Here is a 19,933-nt window from a genome sequence, read left to right as displayed (position 1 = left end):
CAGGTAGATTCCATTAGCTCATTAGACTACTACGGTCTTGGGGTCAGGTAGATTCCATTAACTCATTAGACTACCACGGTCTTGGGGTCAGGTAGATTCCATTAGCTCATTAGACTACTACGGTCTTGGGGTCAGGTAGATTCCATTAGCTCATTAGACTACTACGGTCTTGGGGTCAGGTAGATTCCATTAGCTCATTAGACTACTACGGTCTTGGGGTCAGGTAGATTCCATTAGCTCATTAGACTACTACGGTCTTGGGGTCAGGTAGATTCCATTAGCTCATTAGACTACTACGGTCTTGGGGTCAGGTAGATTCCATTAGCTCGTTAGACTACTACGGTCTTGGGGTCAGGTAGATTCCATTAGCTCGTTAGACTACTACGGTCTTGGGGTCAGGTAGATTCCATTAGCTCGTTAGACTACTACGGTCTTGGGGTCAGGTAGATTCCATTAGCTCGTTAGACTACTACGGTCTTGGGGTCAGGTAGATTCCATTAGCTCGTTAGACTACTACGGTCTTGGGGTCAGGTAGATTCCATTAGCTCGTTAGACTACTACGGTCTTGGGGTCAGGTAGATTCCATTAGCTCGTTAGACTACTACGGTCTTGGGGTCAGGTAGATTCCATTAGCTCATTAGACTACTACGGTCTTGGGGTCAGGTAGATTCCATTAGCTCATTAGACTACCACGGTCTTGGGGTCAGGTAGATTCCATTAGCTCATTAGACTACCACGGTCTTGGGGTCAGGTAGATTCCATTAGCTCATTAGACTACCACGGTCTTGGGGTCAGGTAGATTCCATTAACTCATTAGACTACCATGGTCTTGGGGTCAGGTAGATTCCATTAGCTCATTAGACTACCACGGTCTTGGGGTCAGGTAGATTCCATTAACTCATTAGGCTACCATGGTCTTGGGGTCAGGTAGATTCGAAGACACAAATTCGACACCCGGTCGGTTGCACTCTCTCAGTGCAACAACACATTTTCACACACAGACTCAGACATTGAGCAGCTGCATGTAGCCACAGAGATTCTACAGCGACCTTATCTGGACAGGCCCATGTTTGACAACTGTCTTTGATTTATTTATTGTGGAGTTACGAAGACGGCCAGAGGACTTTAGAGAGGACCCCAGTGGGATGAACCGTTCCACTTGAACTGTCACTGTGAAATTCCCAGCCACCACCAGACCCCCAAGGATGAATTAAAGGCTAGTATTATTCTGACAGAATCTTGTAGCTTACATCAGTGCTATTGGAATTCACTGCTTCAAGGTCTGCAGCAGGGAACAGCACTGCTGGTTTCTCTTCTCTTCCTGGTTGTTAACTGATGGTTCATGTCACTGATAGGAAAGAGTTTCTCAGTCATGTGGTAGTGTCTCATGTCTGAATCATCAGCTCCTGAGTGAATGGGAAGGATGAAAACCAGCAGTGCTGCGGACTTCGAGGTACACATATTAATATTACCGTTGCTGCTGGTTTGATGAACAAACAAGCATTTCTGTCTCTCACGCTCCAGAAATAGCAACAGCCACACCATGCAAGGCATGCGTGTGATGTAATAGAAACATGAAAAGCGCTCTCCACCAAGTCTCGTTGTCTATGACATCCTGAGCATTGTGTGTTTTATAAATGAATAACACGTCGAATGAAACCTCGACTTCATGGATAAGCAGTGACTTAGTGGGCCATGCCGCTTAGGCTAATTCGTTTACAAGGCATTATCTGACTAATACTTATTTAGGTTTTGCGGAAACAATGACAGCATAGCTGCTTATCTCGGAACCGGGCGTGATGAGGTGACGCGGCATGACAGGGAAATGTCACATTTTAGCATACAGACGGCACGACCTGACGCGAACACCCCCCTAGGATTCCCTCACAACCGAGGGAGGCTCGTTCAACGCGGCACCAGTGCGGCAGGGGCTATCCTTTTCTTGCTACCCAGACCGCCCACGCATGAACTGGCATGGCACGCAACACACAGCTGCAACAATGTCTGTGGAAAACGGTGCTATAGATAGCTGCAGTATTAATCAGAAACACGTGTCTACATTTTTATATTTTGATCATTACATTTTTAAATGTTCACGACAAGACATAGCCTAGTCTGTTGTCAATGAGAATAATTGATAACTTACTTATAGCTTAATACATAAGCTTTTAGCCTACTATTCGGTTACTTTATTCTGAACTGTGACTTTTGTTATAATTTTACTGCATTTCAAGCACACTTAGCAAAATGATCTTGTCCCACCATAGAAAGCAGATTTACACCCTTGGAAAAAACACGCTGCTCTCTGTCATCAGAAAAACGTCTTTCACGTAAAGAAGGTGACATATTTGGCTATAGGCTACGTCTTCCTATGTATCTCATTATCCCTATTTGAGCTACTCCAACATAATAGGCTTCCATGGTCATAGGGATACTGGTCATTCAGCACTATGAGTGACAGCTGAGGTAATAAAAACAGATGAATGAATCACTGAATATGGATAGATGCTGGTATCCTACAATATAGAACATTCACATCAAATGAAATATACATTCCTATGAAATGTAACACTGTAATGGTATAATAATAATAATAATAATAATAATAATACTAGTAATAATAATGTTGATGTCCTCTTACCTCCGACACAGAGCAGGGACATCTCTGACAGCAGCGCTGAGCGTCCCCGGCTGTCCTCTACCGGCCGGCTGGGTCTTCACTGCTTCGCTTGGCTACTCCTCAGTTACCTCCCGGTGTAGGCTACAGACGTACGTCTAAACATAAGCTAAATATCGCCATAGTGGACATAAAATCGATTCGAAGACATAATTACAAGGGAATCCGTGCGTTCTTCACGGATATGGCTATTTATTTTGCTGTTGAAAGGCTCCCCTCACTTTGCTGTCTTTCTCGCTGTCTCTGCATCCCTCAGCTCTCCTCCGCTCCTCTCGCGCGCACAGCCATCTTGTTTCAGCACCAGCGCGAGGACTGCTCCGCGCCGCGTGACGTCACGTTTAATGTGACGCGAACCAGCTGCAGCGGGGAGGCATAGGCTGGGGGCCACGATACATCTCTGATGATCACGGACCGAGTAGGGAGTCTCTCCTTCCGGTACTCAAAGAAGGGAGCAGGGGGGAGGAGGGGGGTGCTTGTCAGTACTGGACTGAATCACTGACGAGAATAACATGATTATTATTCTAGTGCTGCCCACTGCTTTCTGTAGTCCAGGGCGATTCAAATTCGTACCTCAAGGTCTACAGCACTGCTGGTTTTTAACCTTCCCTTGAAATCTGGGACTGACTCTAGCCAATGAGTCATGGCCAGACTTAGCACATCTGGCACCCTGGGCAAGAACATTTCATTGTCATATATATCTAACTCTGAGTTTGGATTCATCATTGACTACTTATCCTTATTGACTACATAAGGATATTAATTAAAAGTAATGTGGTATTTTAACATGTCTATGTTACCGATTAGAATAACAAAACAAAGCCAAAAATGTGATTTTATGCTTTGTTAAATTACTATAGCTCTCCTTACGTTCTAATCTGGTCCCACCTTATAATACAGTAAGTGTCCCTAATACCTGTCTTTACATGATAGTTACAAGTGTAACAGTACTGCTTCCGTCCCTCTCCTCGCCCCTACCTGGGCTCAAACCAGGGACACTCTGCACATATAGACAACAGCTACCCTCGAAGCATCGTTACCCATCGCTCCACAAAGGCCGCGGCCCTTGCAGAGCAAGGGGAACAACTACTTCAAGGTCTGAGCGAGTGACGTCACCAATTGAAATGCTATTAGCGCGCTCCCCGCTAACTAGCTAGCCATTTCACACCGGTTACACAAGCATAGGCACCATGCAGGTAAAGTGTAAACTCGAACACACAATGGCACATACAGTGCCAGAAGGGGGAGCTATTTACAGTGCCTTTAGAAAGTATTCATACCCCTTGACTCGTTCCACATGTTGTTTTATTACAGCCTGAATTCAAAACGGATAAAGGAGATTTTTTTTTCTCTCATCCATCTACACACAATAACCCATAATTACAAAGTGAAAACATATTTTTTGAAATGTTGGCAAATTTATTGAAAATTAAATACAGAAATATCTCATTTCCATAAATATTCTCACCCCTGAGTCAATACATGTTAGAAGCCCCTTTTGGCAGTGATTACAGCTGTGAGTCTTTCTTGGTAAGTCTCTAAGAGCTTTGCACACCTGATTGTACAATATTTGCACATTATTTTTTAAATTCTTCAAGCTCTGTCAAGTTGTTGCTAGACCGACATTTTAAACTCTTGCCATAGATTAGTAGATTTAAGTCCAAACTGTAACTAGGCCACTAGGTAACATTCAATGTCAACTTGATAAGCAACTACAGTGTATATTTGGCCTTGTGTTTTAGGTTATTGTCCTGCTGAAAGGTGAATTCATCTCCCAGTGTCTGTTGGAAAGCAGACTGAACCAGGTTTTCCTCTAGGATTTTGCCTGTGCTTAGCTCTATTCCATATCTTTTTATCCTAAAAAACTCCATAGTCCTTGCTGATGACAAGCATACCCATAACATGATGCAGCCACCACCATGCTTGAAAATCTATAGACTGGTACTCAGTAATGTGTTGGGTTGGATTTGCCCCTAACATAATGTTTTGAATTCAGGACATAAAGTACATTTCTCTGCCACATTTTTTTGCAGTTTAACTTTAGTGCCTTACTGCAAACAGGATGCATGTTTTGGAATATTTTTATTCTGTACAGGCTTCCTTCTTTTCACTCTGTCAGTTAGGTTACTATTGTGGAGTAACTACAATGTTGCTTCATCCTCAGTTTTCTCTTATCACAGCCATTAAACTCTGTAACTGTTTTAAAGTCACCATTGGTCTCATAGTGAAATCCCTGAGCAGTTTCCTTCCTATCCGGCAACTGAGTTAGGAAGGACGACTGTATCTTTGTAGTGACTGGGTGTATTGATACACCATCCAAAGTGTAATTAAAAACTTCACCATGCTCAAATGTTTCTTCAATGTCTTTCATCTTTTTTTTCCTACCCATCTACTAATAGGAGCCCTTCTTTGTGAGGCATTGGAAAACCTCCCTGTTCTTTGTGGTTGTATCTGTGTTTGAAATGCACTGCTCGACTGAGTGACCTTATAGATAATTGTATGTGTGCGGTATAGAGATAAGGTAGTCATTCAACAAATCCTGTTAAACACTATTATTGTGCACAGAGTGAGTCCATGCAACTTATTATGTGACTTGTTAAGCAACTTTTTAATTCTGAACTAAAATAGGCTTCCTATAATAAGGAATCACGTCAGCTCTATTCATGGAATATCTATCTGCAACGTTCCACAACGTTTGGCAACTGAACATGGTCCTGGAATATTCTTCCCTTTGTTTCAAACTTAAGAGTTACTTTGACAATCTTCTATAGCCACATCATCTATCGACAATATATAAAAAGTGTATTTGAGCGATTTGTTGACATATACAAAAGATATTTAACATTATCAGGGATGTGCGCTGCTGGTGGAGAAGTAAGGTGCAGCTGAGTAGGGAGTATTGAACAAGCGCACACTTTATTATGGCAGTAGAGAAAATAACAAAAGAACGCAGCTTCTTCAAAACCTCCAGCCCACAAGGCAAAAGTGTAAGGTGCGATAAATGTTCAATACAAGACACTGAAATACAAAATAAACAAACCGTGTGCAAAAAACACGGAAACATGAAAATCCAGTTGGGCGCGTAACGATAACCACGTAACACGAAACAATTACACACAAAGACATGGAGGGCAACAGAGAACTAAATACATGCAGTGTGATTATGGAATGAAAACCAGGTGTGTATGGAACAAGGCAAAACAAATGGACAAATGAGAAATGGAGCGGCGATGGCTAGAAAGCCGGTGACGCCGAACGCCGCCCGAACAAGGAGAGGAGCCGACTTCGGTGGAAGTCGTGACAGTGCCCCCCCTTGACGTGCGGCTCTAGCGGCGCGCCGACACCAGCCTCGGGGACGACCCGGAGGGCGAGGCTCATGGTGATCCGGCCGGCGACGGTGAAACTCCCGCAGCAGTTTGGGGTCCAAAACATCCGGAACCGGAACCCAGCACCTCTCCTCCGGACCGTACCCCTCCCACTCCACGAGGTACTGAAGGCCCCCTGCCCGACGCCTCAAATCCAGGATGGAACGAACAGAGTACACCGGGACCCCCTCGATGTCCAGAGGGGACGGAGGGATCTCCTGCCCCTTAGATTCCTGGAGCGGACCAGCCACCACCGGCCTGAGGAGAGACACATGGAACGAGGGGTTAATACGGTAATCAGAGGTAAGCTGTAATCTGTAACACACCTCGTTCACCCTCCTCAGGACTTTGAATGGCCCCACAAACTGTGGACCCAGCTTCAGGCAGGACAGGCGGAAGGGCAGGTTTCGGGTCGAGAGCCAGACCCGGTCCCCCGGTGCAAAAACCGGGGTCTCACTGCGGTGACGGTCCGCGCTGGTCTTTTGGCGAAGCGCGGCTCGCTGGAGGTGAACATGGGCGGTCTCCCATGTCTCCTCCGCGTGCCTGAACCAGTCGTCCACCGCAGGAGCCTCGGTCTGACCCTGATGCCACGGCGCCAGAACCGGCTGGTACTCCAATACGCACTGAAAGGGGGAGAGGTTAGTGGAGGAGCGGTGAAGCGAGTTCTGTGCCATCTTGGCCCAGGGCACGAACGCCGCCCACTCCCCCGGCTGGTCCTGGCAATAGGACCGCAGAAACCTGCCCACATCCTGGTTGACTCTCTCTACCTGCCCGTTACTCTCGGGGTGAAAACCCGAGACCCCCAGACGTTCCATGAACGCCTTCCAGACTCTTGACGTGAACTGGGGACCCCGATTAGACACTATATCCTCAGGCACCCCGTAGTGCCGGAAGACGTGAGTAAACAGGGCTTCCGCAGTTTGTAGTGCCGTAAGAAGACCGGGCAGAGGGAGGAGACGACAGGACTTACAGAAACGATCCACAACGACCAGGATCATAGTGTTTCTCTGTGATGAGGTAGATCTGTTAAAAAATCCACAGACAGGTGTGACCAAGGTCGTTGTGGAACAGGTAAGGGGTGTAGCTTACCTCTGGGCAGGTGTCTCGGAGCCTTACACTGGGCACACACCGAGCAGGAGGAAACATAAACCCTCACGTCCTTAGCCAAGGTGGGCCACCAGTACTTCCCAGTCAGACAGCGCACCGTCCGACCGATCCCCGGATGACCAGAGGAGGGTGACGTGTGGGCCCAATAGATCAACTGGTCACGGACAGAAGATCGAACGTACATACGCCCGACAGAACACTGGAGGGGAGTGGGCTCTGTACGCAACGCCTGCTCAATGTCCGCGTCCAGCTCCCACATGACCTGCGCTACCAGGCAAGAGGCCGGGAGTATGGGAGTCTGATCCATGGGCCGCTCCTCTGTGTCATACAGCCGGGACAGTGCGTCTGCCTTCGTATTCTGGGAACCTGGTCTGTAGGACAGGGTAAACACAAAACGGGTAAAGAACATGGCCCACCTTGCCTGACGAGGATTCAGTCTCCTCGCTGCCCGGATGTACTCCAGGTTGCGGTGGTCAGTCCAGATGAGGAAAGGGTGTTTAGCCCCCTCAAGTCAATGTCTCCACACCTTCAACTCTTTAACCACAGCCAACAACTTCCGGTCCCCCACATCACAGTTACGCTCCGCTGGGCTGAGCTTCTTCGAGAAGAAAGCACAGGGGCGGAGTTTTGGTGGCGTACCCGAGCGCTGTGAGAGCACGGCTCCTATCCCAGCCTCGGACGCGTCCACCTCCACCATGAATGCCAAAGAGGGATCCGGATGGGCCAGCACGGGAGCCGAAGTAAACAGAGCTCTTAGCTGCCCAAAAGCCCTGTCCGCCTCAGCCGACCACTGCAACCGTACGGGGACCCCCCCTTCAGCAGTGAGGTAATGGGAGCAGCCACCTGGCCAAAACCCCGGATAAATCTCTGGTAGTAATTGGCAAACCCTAAAAATCACTGCACCTCTTTACCGTGGTGGGAGTCGACCAATTACGCATGGTTGCAATGCGGTCACTCTCCATCTCCACCCCTGATGTGGAAATGCGATACCCTAGGAAGGAGATGACCTGCTGAAAGAACAGTCATTTCTCAGCCTTGACGTACAGGTCATGCTCCAACAGTCATCCAAGTACCTTGCGTACCAAGGACACATGCTCGGCGTGTGTAGCAGAGTATATCAGAATGTCATCGATATACACCACTACACCCTGCCCGTGCAGGTCCCTGAAAGTCTCGTCGACAAAGGATTGGAAAACTGATGGAGCATTCATCAACCCGTACGGCATGACTAAGTATTCATAATGCCCTGAGGTGGTACTAAACGCTGTCTTCCACTTGTCTCCCTCCTGGATACACACCAGGTTATAAGCACTCCTGAGATCCAGTTTCATGAAGAAGCGCGCCCCATGCACTGACTCAATCGCCGTGGCGATAAGAGGTAGCGGGTAACTGTACCTCACCGTGATCTGATTGAGACCTCTATAGTCAATGCATGGGCGTAACCTCCATCCTTCTTCACAAAAAAGAAACTCGAGGAGGTGGGTGAAGTGGAGGACCGAATGTACCCCTGATGCAGGGATTCAGAGACATATGTCTCCATAGCCACCATCTCCGCTTGTGACAGGACATACACGTGACTCCTGGGAAGCGCAGCGTCTGCCAGGAGATTTATCGCACAATCCCCCCGTCGACGAGGTGGTAATTGAGTCGCCTTCTTTTTACAGAAGGCGAGAGCCAAATCGGCATATTCTGGGGGGATGCGCACGGTGGAGACCTGGTCTGGACTTTCCACCATGGTAGCACCAACGGAAACCCCTACACACCTCCCCGAGCACTCTCACGACCACCCCGTGAGAGCCCTCTGTTGTCAGGAAATAGTGGGGTTATGATGAGCCAACCAGGGAAGGCCTAGTACCACGGGAAATGCAGGAGAGTCCATGAGGAAGAGACTGATTCTCTCCTCGTGATCCCCCCTGCATCACCATGCCCAGGGAGATGGTGGCTTCCCTGATTAGCCCGGACCCTAATGGTTGACTATCCAGAGCGTGAACCGGGAAAGGTCTAACTACAGGAATAATGGGGATCCCTAAACTAAGGGCTAACGCTCTGTTGATAAAATTCCCAGCTGCGCCTGAATCGACGAGCGCCTTTATGCGGGAAAAATCAGGGAAACAAACAGGTACAAACAGGTGGTCAACAGAGGACTCTGGATGAGTGTGGTGCAGACTCACCTGGGGTGACGCCAGAGTGCCCTGCCTGTTGCCTCGACTCCCAGAGGAACCGACACGGCACCGACCAGCAGCGTGCCCTCGGCGGCCACAGATGGTGCACGTGATGGCTCCTCCTCCAGTCTCCCTACGCGCAGCACCTCCCAACTCCATGGGCACCGGAGTGGGTTGCTGGAAGATGGCACCCCGACAGAGCCCCCTCTGGACGTCCGTGGGTGACCAGCAGGTTATCCAACCGGATGGAGAAATCCACCAGTTGGTCAAAGGAGATGGTGGCATCCCTGCAGGCCAGCTCATGTCGGACGTCCTCACGCAGGCTGCACCGATAGTGGTCGATGAGGGTCCTGTTGTTCCAGCCTGCTCCAGCGGCCAAGGTCCGGAATTCCAGGGCGAATTCCTGGGTGCTCCTCGTCCCCTGCCTCAAATGGAAGAGCCGTTCCCCCGCCGCTCTACCTTCGGGCAGATGGTCAAAGACAGCCCGGAAGCGACAGGTGAACTCCCCGAAGTGGTCCAATGCCGCGTCTCCCTCTCCCCACACAGCGTTTGCCCACTCCAGAGCTCTCCCCGAGAGGCATGAGACGAGGGCAGACACTCTCTCCCTTTCCGAGGAAGCTGGGTTCACAGTGGCCAGGTAGAGGTCCAGTTGTAACAGGAATCCCTGGCACTGTGCTGCCGTCCCATCATACACCCTGGGAAGGGAGAGACGGATCCCACTGGGACTGGCTCCGGATGGGACGTGTAGAGGAAACTCCGGTTGCGCTGGTCGAGGCACTGGGGAGACCTCCTGTCTCTCCCAGCGGTCCATAGTCCGGACAACGCAATCCATCATGGCACCAAGATGATGTAACTTAGCAGAATGTTCCTGGACGTGCTCCCCGACTCCTCTAACCGGGGTACCTGCTCCTGCTGACTCCATGGTTCGGGTGTGTAATTCTGTCAGGGCTGTGCACTGCTGGTGGAGAAGTCAGGTGCAGGAGAGCAGGGAGTATTGAACAAGCGCACACTTTATTATGGCAGTAGAGAAAATAACAGAAGAACGCAGCTTCTTCAAACACTTTTGCCTTGTGGGCTGGAGGTTAAGGCGCGATAAATGTTCAATACAAGACACTGAAATACAAAATAAACAAACCGTGTGCAAAAAACACGGAAACATGAAAACCCAGTCGGGCGGGTAACGATAACCACGTAACACGAGACGATTACACACAAAGACATGGAGGGGAACAGAGAACTAAATACATGCAGTGTGATTATGGAATGAAAACCAGGTGTGTATGGAACAAGACAAAACAAATGGAGCGGCGATGGCTAGAAATCCGGTGACGCCGAACGCCGCCCGAACAAGGAGAGGAGCCGACTTCAGCGGAAGTCGTGACAAACATATTAATCATCTTCTGACTTATATAATCATATTTGTACACTGATTCTTCATATCCTTCAGACTACTAAGTTTATGGGTTTTTTTAACTAAAATAAATGAAGAAAATGGAGAGAGAATAACGCATATAAATGATTCTGTCTTTAAATGGTGAACAACAGGTGGCCACTGAAGGTGCTGTGGTGGTTTTCATTGTCATAGATCCTATTGTTTTCCCACAGTTGCATATAGACCAATCTCCTGACTCTAGCAGCAGGGACAGTCCATTAGAGGAGTTCATATCATAGGTTGGTTGATGTTCATGACCTACAAATGTATGCTCTCCATTCTTGCTGACGTGAGCAGCTTAACCATATGAACTGTACCCATGACCATAGATGTAGAACTTGAACTGGTAGACACCTGTAATGGCTGTTGCAGGGAGTAGACCAAGGCGCAGCGTGTTGAGTGCTCATCATGTATTATTTGTACTGAGAACACATAAACAAAGAAACAAAACGACAGACAAACAGTTCTGTCAGGTAAGCAACACTAAACAGAAATTAACCATCCACAAAACCCAAAGGAAAACACGCTGCCTAAGTATGGCTCCCAATCAGAGACAACGATGTACAGCTGTCCCTGATTGAGAACCATACCCGGCCAAAACAAAGAAATACAAAACATAGAAATACAAAACAGAAAAAAGGACATAGAATGCCCACCCTAGTCACACCATGGCCTAACCAAAATAGAGAATAAAAACCTCTATGGCCAGGGCGTGACAACAACTCTCACTGGTGCGATAAAGAAACCTGTATTGGAGCAACATTTGGTTACAAAACCAATTCTTAAGTTGATTATTAATCACCAAAAACATTTTATTTAAAAACGCATTTCCGGTTAATACCTCTGACTGACATGTTAGTCAGCACACACAAGTCTATTAGTTATGTAGCAGTAAATCATCTCAAACTGCAGTTGTCTGAGTTAACCTAACTGAACCTTTGTGATTATAGCACTGATGGCTAAGTATACTTTGTCTGCTGTGAACTATACCTGTGTTTGGATTATAAGAATTGCCAATGTTTGTGACAACGTATCTGTAGTGTGGGCGTTGTAGGGTCCTGTGTATCCAGATCCTCAGGCCCAAAGTGAAGCAGAGAAAGCCACCTTCCTGACTGTGACACATAGATGAGACAGCATCAACTAAAGTTAGTAGTAAAGAGATATCTTTTAAAGCTGAGCAGAATATCCAAATGAAGTGTAACTGCTGTGGATTGTGAATACTACTAAATATGTGTCAACAGAAATTACCTTAATTTTGTCTCCTCAGCTCCACCTGGCTCTTTGCAACATTTGACTTTCATTGATTCAAGCTCAACTGCTTGTGCTGAAATATAGAATAAAACAAACAATAAAGGAAAGGGGGATACCTAGTCAGATGTACAACTGAATGCATTCAACTGAAATGTGTCTTCCTCATTTAACCCAATCCCTCTGAATCAGAGAGGTGCAGGAGGCTGCCTTAATCCACATCTTCAGCGCCTGAGGAACAGTGGGTTAACTGCCTTGCTCAGGGGCAGAACAACATATTTTTACCTTGTCAGCTCGGGGATTCGATGCAGCAACTTTTCGGTTACTGGCCCAACGCTCTGTCATGACACTAGCCCTCTAGCAGAGATGTGAACCCCCCCTCTCCTGTTAGAGGGGGCAGTTTTGTGACTTTACAACAGCGTCATAAATTCCTGGCAGAGGCCCTCTTCTCCCTTGCCACATGCAGAATGGAGAGAGTGTCACCGTAAGACAAAGGGACTCTCCTGACAAATACTTCTACCTCCCCAAATTGGAGATTTAAACATTATTCCTAATTTAGAGAATGTGGAAACAGTCGGTGGAGAAGCCAGCTACGACCCGGTCTGTTTTGTTTCATGTTTGTGACCTCATGAAAGACAATACAGCCACATTACCCTAACTCTGTTTATACAGGTTCCTCAGTTATGGGGCTTGCATCTGAATGTGGGATAAAATGTCTAAGGAGTTTAAGAATACTTTGAAAAGATAACAATGTGATTTAGTCTTCTAAAATGAAAATCTTTGTTTTATGGTAATTTGTGCCCAGTCAGTAGCCACGCCAAAGTGAATAGACATTGGTTGGAAATGATGAACCAACCCCTTTTCCACTCTAGAATAAAAGCCCCTGTGACGAAAAGTCACCTCAGTTCCAAATACCATGAGGACTTGTCTTCACGTTTAAAAAGGGCTAATGCTAATTTCAACTCTACAGGCCAGAAAACGTTTGAGCTTGCGCTACATGTGAAATGGTATGAACTCCGAACTATTGATCACTCAAGAAGAAGTGAGTCCTAGATTACAGCCTAACAGACTGCAGCTGGAAAGGTAGCAAATGTAGTAAGAACATTGACTGACGCAGAAAACCACAACATCTCACTCCACAACAACCTGGAAGAATCTACAAAGGACAATGGCGACCTCGACTGGGCAAACCAGAGCCTCACACCAGCTCAACTATCGAAGCCAGCTTCACGTAAATACAATGTATTACCTTTCTCCGAACGACCGATCGTTAGTGGCATACAGTTGAAGTCGGAGGTTTACATACACCTCAGCCAAATACATTTAAACTAAGTTTTTCACAATTCCTGACATTTAATCCTAGTATAAATTCCCTGTATTAGGTCAGTTAGGATCACCACTTCATTTTAAGAATGTGAAATGTCAGAATAATAGTAGAGAGAATGATTTCTTTCATCACATTCCCAGTGGGTCAGAATTTTACATAACACTCAATTAGTATTTGGTAGCATTGCCTTTAAATTGTTTAACTTGGGTCAAATGTATCGGGTAGCCTTCCACAAGCTTCCCACATTAATAAGTTGGGTGAATTTTGGCCCATTCCTCCTGACAGAGCTGGTGTAACTGAGTCAGGTTTGTAGGCCTCCTTGCTTGCACATGCTTTTTCAGTTCTGCCCACAAAATGTATATGGGATTGAGGTCAGGGCTTTGTTATGGTCCCTCCAATACCTTGACTTTGTTGTCCTTAAGCCATTTTGCCACAACTTTGGAAGTATGCTTGGGGTCATTGTCCATTTGAAAGACCCCTTTGCGACCAAGCTTTAACTTCCTGACTGATGTCTTGAGATGTTGCTTCAATATATCCACATAATTTTCATTCCAATAACAGAATGAAAAAAATGTCTCATATTTTGATATTCACTGCCCTACAACTCCTGTAATTCAGTCCAAGCAGTGGACCTAGTTACTGTGAAAATCAGCACAAATGTTACTGAGAACCAGGTAGAAGAACTGAAGAGAGATAATGAAGGCAATATGAGGGACAAATGAGGAAAAAAACGTTTGTATTGAGAACATAGTTGGTAAGTAAACTATGAACATACAAAAAACAGAATTGTACTGTAATGTGTAAATATATACATTTTATCTACACTGTAAAAAAAAATCTAGATGTTTCAACTAATTATTATTAAGTAACTGGTTCCACTGCCTTTTTTTAGTTCATTCTACTTTTTGGTCCAAGTGTTACCTGAACAAACCAAAAAAAGTATGTACAACTGGTTACACACAGTGCTTTTAACAAGCAATGTTTTCAACTTACATATTTGACACACGTTAACATACATTGTGTAAGTTAATTTATACAGTAATTATTATTCAACATGTCCTCACCAGGGATTTGAACATACAACCTCTTGGTTCATGACATTCTGATCTTCCTGCTACTCCACCATGTCTGCCATTTGTCAGTTAATCTATCTATTCTCTCGTCATTGATTAGATTAATTTATTTCAGCAATTTGAGGTTTTTCTGTATAGTTGTTTAATGTATAGTTGTATAGTTGTTTAATGTTGGTGGGTGGAGCATATTACTCTGTTTTAATGACTATGATAAAAGAATACTCAAGACAAACAATTTTATTTAACTTCTTAAAGTGTAGGAGGCAGTATTACTGCAACTCCCGTCTGGATTACTGCAACTCGTTGATTGCTGGGCTCCCTGCCTGTGCCATTAAACCCCTCCAACTCATCCAGAACGCCGCAGCCCGTCTGGTGTTCAACCTTCCCAAGTTCTCTCACGTCACCCCGCTCCTCCGCTCTCTCCACTGGCTTCCAGTCGAAGCTCGCATCCGCTACAAGACCATGGTGCTTGCCTACGGAGCTGTGAGGGGAACGGCACCTCCGTACCTTCAGGCTCTGATCAGGCCCTACACTCAAACAAGGGCACTGCGTTCATCCACCTCTGGCCTGCTCGCCTCCCTACCTCTGAGGAAGCACAGTTCCCGCTCAGCCCAGTCAAAACTGTTTGCTGCTCTGGCACCCCAATGGTGGAACAAGCTCCCTCACGACGCCAGGACAGCGGAGTCAATCACCACCTTCCGGAGACACCTGAAACCCCACCTCTTTAAGGAATACCTGGGATAGGATTAAGTAATCCTTCTAACCCCCCCCTTAAAAGATTTAGATGCACTATTGTAAAGTGGTTGTTCCACTGGATATTATAAGGTGAATGCACCAATTTGTAAGTCGCTCTGGATAAGAGCGTCTGCTAAATGACTTAAATGTAAATGTATTTTCACGGCCGGATGAAAAACATACCCAAATTAAACTGGTTACTACTCTGGCCCAGAAACTAGAATATGCATATTATTAGTAGATTTGGATAGAAAACACGCTGAAGTTTCTAAAACTGTTTGAATGGTGTCTGTGAGTATAACAGAACTCATATGGCAGGCAAAAACCTGAGAAAAATTCAACCAGGAAGTGGGAGATCTGAGAATTGTAGTTCTTCTTTCTAATCCCTATCGAAACTACAGTGTCTGTGGGGTCACGTTGCACTTCCTAAGGCTTCCATTGGCTGTCAAAAGCCTTCAGAAAGTTTTTTTTAATCCGTCTCCTGTAACCGGGCAAAGAATAGTAGCTCAGTCAATGAGTGGACTGCCTGGGGACAAAGGGATTGGTAATGCGCGATCCCGTGAGCGCGCCTTTCCTTATTTTTCTTCTTGAATGAATACGCTATTGTCCGGTTGGAATATTATTGCATTTTTACGTAAAAAAATAGCATAAATATTGATTTTAAACAATGTTTGACATGCTTCTACTAACGGTAATGGAACATTTTGACTTTTCGTGTCTCGAATTGCGCTCGCACGTTAAGCCTTTGGATAGTGACCTGAACGCACGAACAAAACGGAGGTATTTTGACATAAATATGGATTATTTCGAACAAAAACAACATTTCTTGTGGAAGTAGCAGTCCTGGGAGTGCATTCTGACGAAGATCAGGAAAGGTAAGAGAATATTTATAATATTAATTCTGAGTTTAGGTGACCCCAGAACTTGGCGGATGTCTGTATAGCTTGCTTTGATGACGAGCTATGTACTCAGAATATTGAAAAATGTGCTTTCGCCGAAAAGCTATTTTAAAATCTGACACAGCGGTTGCATAAAGGAGAACTGTATCTATAATTCTAAAAATATTTGTTATGTATTTTGTCAACGTTTATGATGAGTATTTTTGTAAATTGATGTGGTCATTCACCGGACGTTTTGGTGGGAATACATTTTCTGAACATCACGCGCCACTTTATCGAACAAAACATACATGTATTGTGTAACATGATGTCCTAGGAGTGTCATCTGATGAAGATCATCAAAGGTTAGTGTTTCATTTAGCTGTGTTTTGGGTTTTTTGTGACACATATCCTTGCTTGGAAAATGGCTGTGTGGTTATTTTTGTCTATGTACTCTCCTAACATAATCTAATGTTTTGCTTTCGCTCTAAAGCCTTTTTGAAATCGGACAATGTGGTTACATTAAGGAGAAGTGTATCTTTAAAATGGTGTAAAATAGTCGTATGTTTGAGAAATTGAAATTATGATATCTTTGCTGTTTTGTATTTCGCGCCATGCTATTTCACTGGCTGTTGAATAGTGTGGGACGGTCACGTCCCACCTTGCCCAGCTGAGAGTTACTTTGATGTGCAAAGTGTAGCATTACAGGTGAAATCAGTCATTGACATAGATACGGTGAATGTGGCAGGAAGATTGGAATGCCATGAAACAAGAGGTTGTGAGTTTGAATCCTAGGTGCGGACATTCAATGTAATGAATATGAATTACTGCATAAATTAACAAGCACAATATAATCATGAACATATGAGACAATTTATCCAAACATAATTTTAAGTTGACCATTTTTTCCTACATTATCTCAAGTTTGGGCCTAAAAAATGTTTTTGTTCAACTAACACTTGGACAGAAAAGTTGAGTAAACCAAAAAAGCCTGTGGAAGAAGTTCCTTAATAATAATGAGTTGAAACAACAACCAAACATTTTTTACAGTGTACTTTGTTTGACTACTGGTCATATCTCGATTTCCCACTGATATAACAATGTTGTACTTATGTCATTGTAGCCCAGGCAGTTAAAATGAGAGTGTCGGAGACCCAGGTGAATATGTTGAAGAGAGAATGAAGTAATAAAACTGTAATAGTTTCTCATTGTTGTACTGGGTATTCTTGCTTGATACTGAAGAATAAGGTCTTATGAATAACCCCCATAATGTTTTTACATATTAAAATGGCTGCAGATCCGTGTTATTCTATAACAAGTGGAGGAAATTAAGCAGTAGAACATTTTATGTGCCGGTTCTCACCTCCGGTGAGCTCTTGGTCAAGTCAAGCACTGACATTTATATCTCAAAATCAATTATGTCATCACTAAAGAAAAACCTAAAGACCCAGGTGGACATGCTGAAGAGAAAGAAATGAAGGAGCAATTTTCTAAATAAAATCATTCTTTCCCTTTATGAGGTAATGAATTATTCATAATGAATAATTTAACCAGATGCAGATGTTAAAGTGTTGCTAATTAGAATGGCTAGCTTGTGTTGATTATGGTGATTATGTTTTTAAAAAATTCTGCATGGTAATAATATGCTGATAATTACGAGTGCTTTATGAGTGACTACACAGGCCCAATGGAATACCCCCATATGTACTGCCCAGGCTTTCAGTATTTAAAAACCGAAAAAAGAGCGCCAACATCAATGTTTAATTTGTGTCTCACAGTTAGGAAGGTGGATTTCTCAGCTTCACTACTTGCATCAAGAGAAGGAAACATGACCCTTCAATGCTGAAACTTCACAAACATCAGCAATGCCTATAATTCAAACACAGGTAAAGAAAACTTGTCAAAAGACAAGTAAATGCTAGCTATTAGATCTTCAAGCCATTGATCACTTTATGCAAACAATCTGTTTTTGATCTGCAGATGAGAAACTCAGTCTCCTACACAGGTATATCAAAACATAATGCAAAGTGTTACCCAACTTTAAACATGTTATAAAACTATTCATAAAACTATCTCCCATATCTCTGTTGCTAGAGGTGGGAGATGTGATCTTCATGCAACTGTGTGTAAACTCATGGGTATTTGACGATGTAAAGCACCATCACCTGCTGTTCACCTGGTGAAAATGAAAAGATTGTTTAAAGAATCCACTTCATTTTGAACTGTGCATATGATAAAGAGATGATAAAGGAACACATTGTAAAGACAAGATGGCAGAGGGGTTTAGGTATATATCCCCGGCTAAATCTGCATTGATGAAGCCATGTCTGCATATAGCTCTACGGTATCTCTGGTCATGTGTGTCAGAGGCAGTCTGGAGCAACAACTCTGCTCTGTATGGTCAGTCATTAGGAAGTCATTCAGGAAAAGGTGGTACAGTCTGTTTTTCAAAAGTTATCTGGATTTTGCCTATCAGTTAGGATTAAATGCATATAAATAGAATTAGTAGAATGGGGACTCCTGTTCTATTCATTCTATTTCTATGAAATGAATCCTATCAGATAGGCGAAATACAGAAAGATATATTTTGAAAAACTGGGCCCAGGGATGTGTTGGCACAGCAGATGAATCACTTATTCTAACATAATGTCTTTATTACCTCAACATTGATAAACATATTATAATGTCTCTTTGTTTCGCATGTGTCTCACTGACTGAACTCTGCATGTGATTCTGAGTCCTAATCGTCATAGCTAAGTATTAATAAACTGTGCGTTCCACGAGTCAAATGATATGCCACTATTTCCTTGTTCTCTCTGCTTCCTTAATAAAACAATGGATCAGGACAAATTTTACATTTCACAGACAAACAACCAATCAGCCAATCAATTATGTAATTTGTATAATGCTTTTTAACATTCAGTCATTTGTTGTTGAAGAGAAAAACCAAGAAAATGTAAATCCTTGTAAAAAAGGAAGAATAATGTTTGTTTCTGCCCCTGTCGCAACTGAGTCTATGCATCAAGTACTTCATAGACATGGAAACAACTGATTTATTTAATTCAATCAATTTAATTGAAAACGTTTAATTTTCAATCAATTTAAATGTATTTTGAGTAGGCTATCATATCATACTATAGTGTGAGGATTATTACCTGATGTGTTGTTTTGGCACAATTGACATCAAATCATTAAACCAGTTAAGGATTTTCTCTCACTTTCTCATGTAACCCTACTTCCGCCAGATGACGCTATTATTCCTTACGTCGTTTGTCAAATGAAGTAAGAAATAATAGCGCCATCCGGCGGCACTGGGGATTTTTTTCTCTCACGTTTTGCACTGTACAGCTCACTCAGAGATTGCCCTCTCTAGTTCAAGGTAGAGTGGATAATACCGGATATTTATAAGGCCCGAGGGGCTGTGATATATTGCCAATATACCACGGCTAAGGGCTGTTCTTATCAACGATGCAGTGCGGAGTGCCTGCATACAGCCATTAGCCGTGGTGTATATATATATATATATATACTAGAAACCCCAGAGGTGCCTTATTGCTATTAAAAACTGGTTACAAACGTAATTAAAACAGTACAAATATTTGTTTTTGTCATACCTATGGTATACGGTCTGATATACCACGGCTTTCAGCCAATCAGCATTCGGGCTCAAACCACTCCGTTTTTATTACTGGATAATCTAGGGTCCGTTTTACATTTCCCTCCACCTTGGTTGTGGTTAGGTGGGGAGATGATCATTTGATCCTGGATCTGGGTCTAGAGGCATCCTGTCTGGAGCCCATGGTTCTTTTTTATTTTTCACTATTTTTGTTATATATATTTCTTATTAAACAACAAATATAATTAAAAAACATGCAAACATATTTTACAAACAACCTCTGGTTCACGTACCCGACCGTGTTCCGTTTATGAAT

At 44.2% G+C, this 19,933-nt stretch overlaps 1 protein-coding gene across 1 annotated transcript in view; it reads right to left on the bottom strand.

The window, feature by feature from the left end:
* LOC106569526 (protein unc-13 homolog A) overlaps window positions 1–3,007 on the bottom strand; it is a 123,822-nt gene extending 120,815 nt beyond the window's left edge. The window contains 1 exon segment of the mRNA XM_014140967.2: window positions 2,642–3,007. Within this exon segment, the coding sequence (XP_013996442.2) occupies window positions 2,642–2,663 (22 nt within the window). The 5' untranslated portion in view covers window positions 2,664–3,007.
* Window positions 3,008–19,933: the final 16,926 nt, after the last annotated feature.

The sequence above is a fragment of the Salmo salar genome, chromosome ssa14 (genome assembly GCF_905237065.1).
Source record: "Salmo salar chromosome ssa14, Ssal_v3.1, whole genome shotgun sequence".
In the NCBI taxonomy this organism is placed as follows: domain Eukaryota; kingdom Metazoa; phylum Chordata; class Actinopteri; order Salmoniformes; family Salmonidae; genus Salmo; species Salmo salar.
Note: the sequence above shows the minus strand (reverse complement) of the source record. Positions and strands in the feature narration are given on the sequence as shown.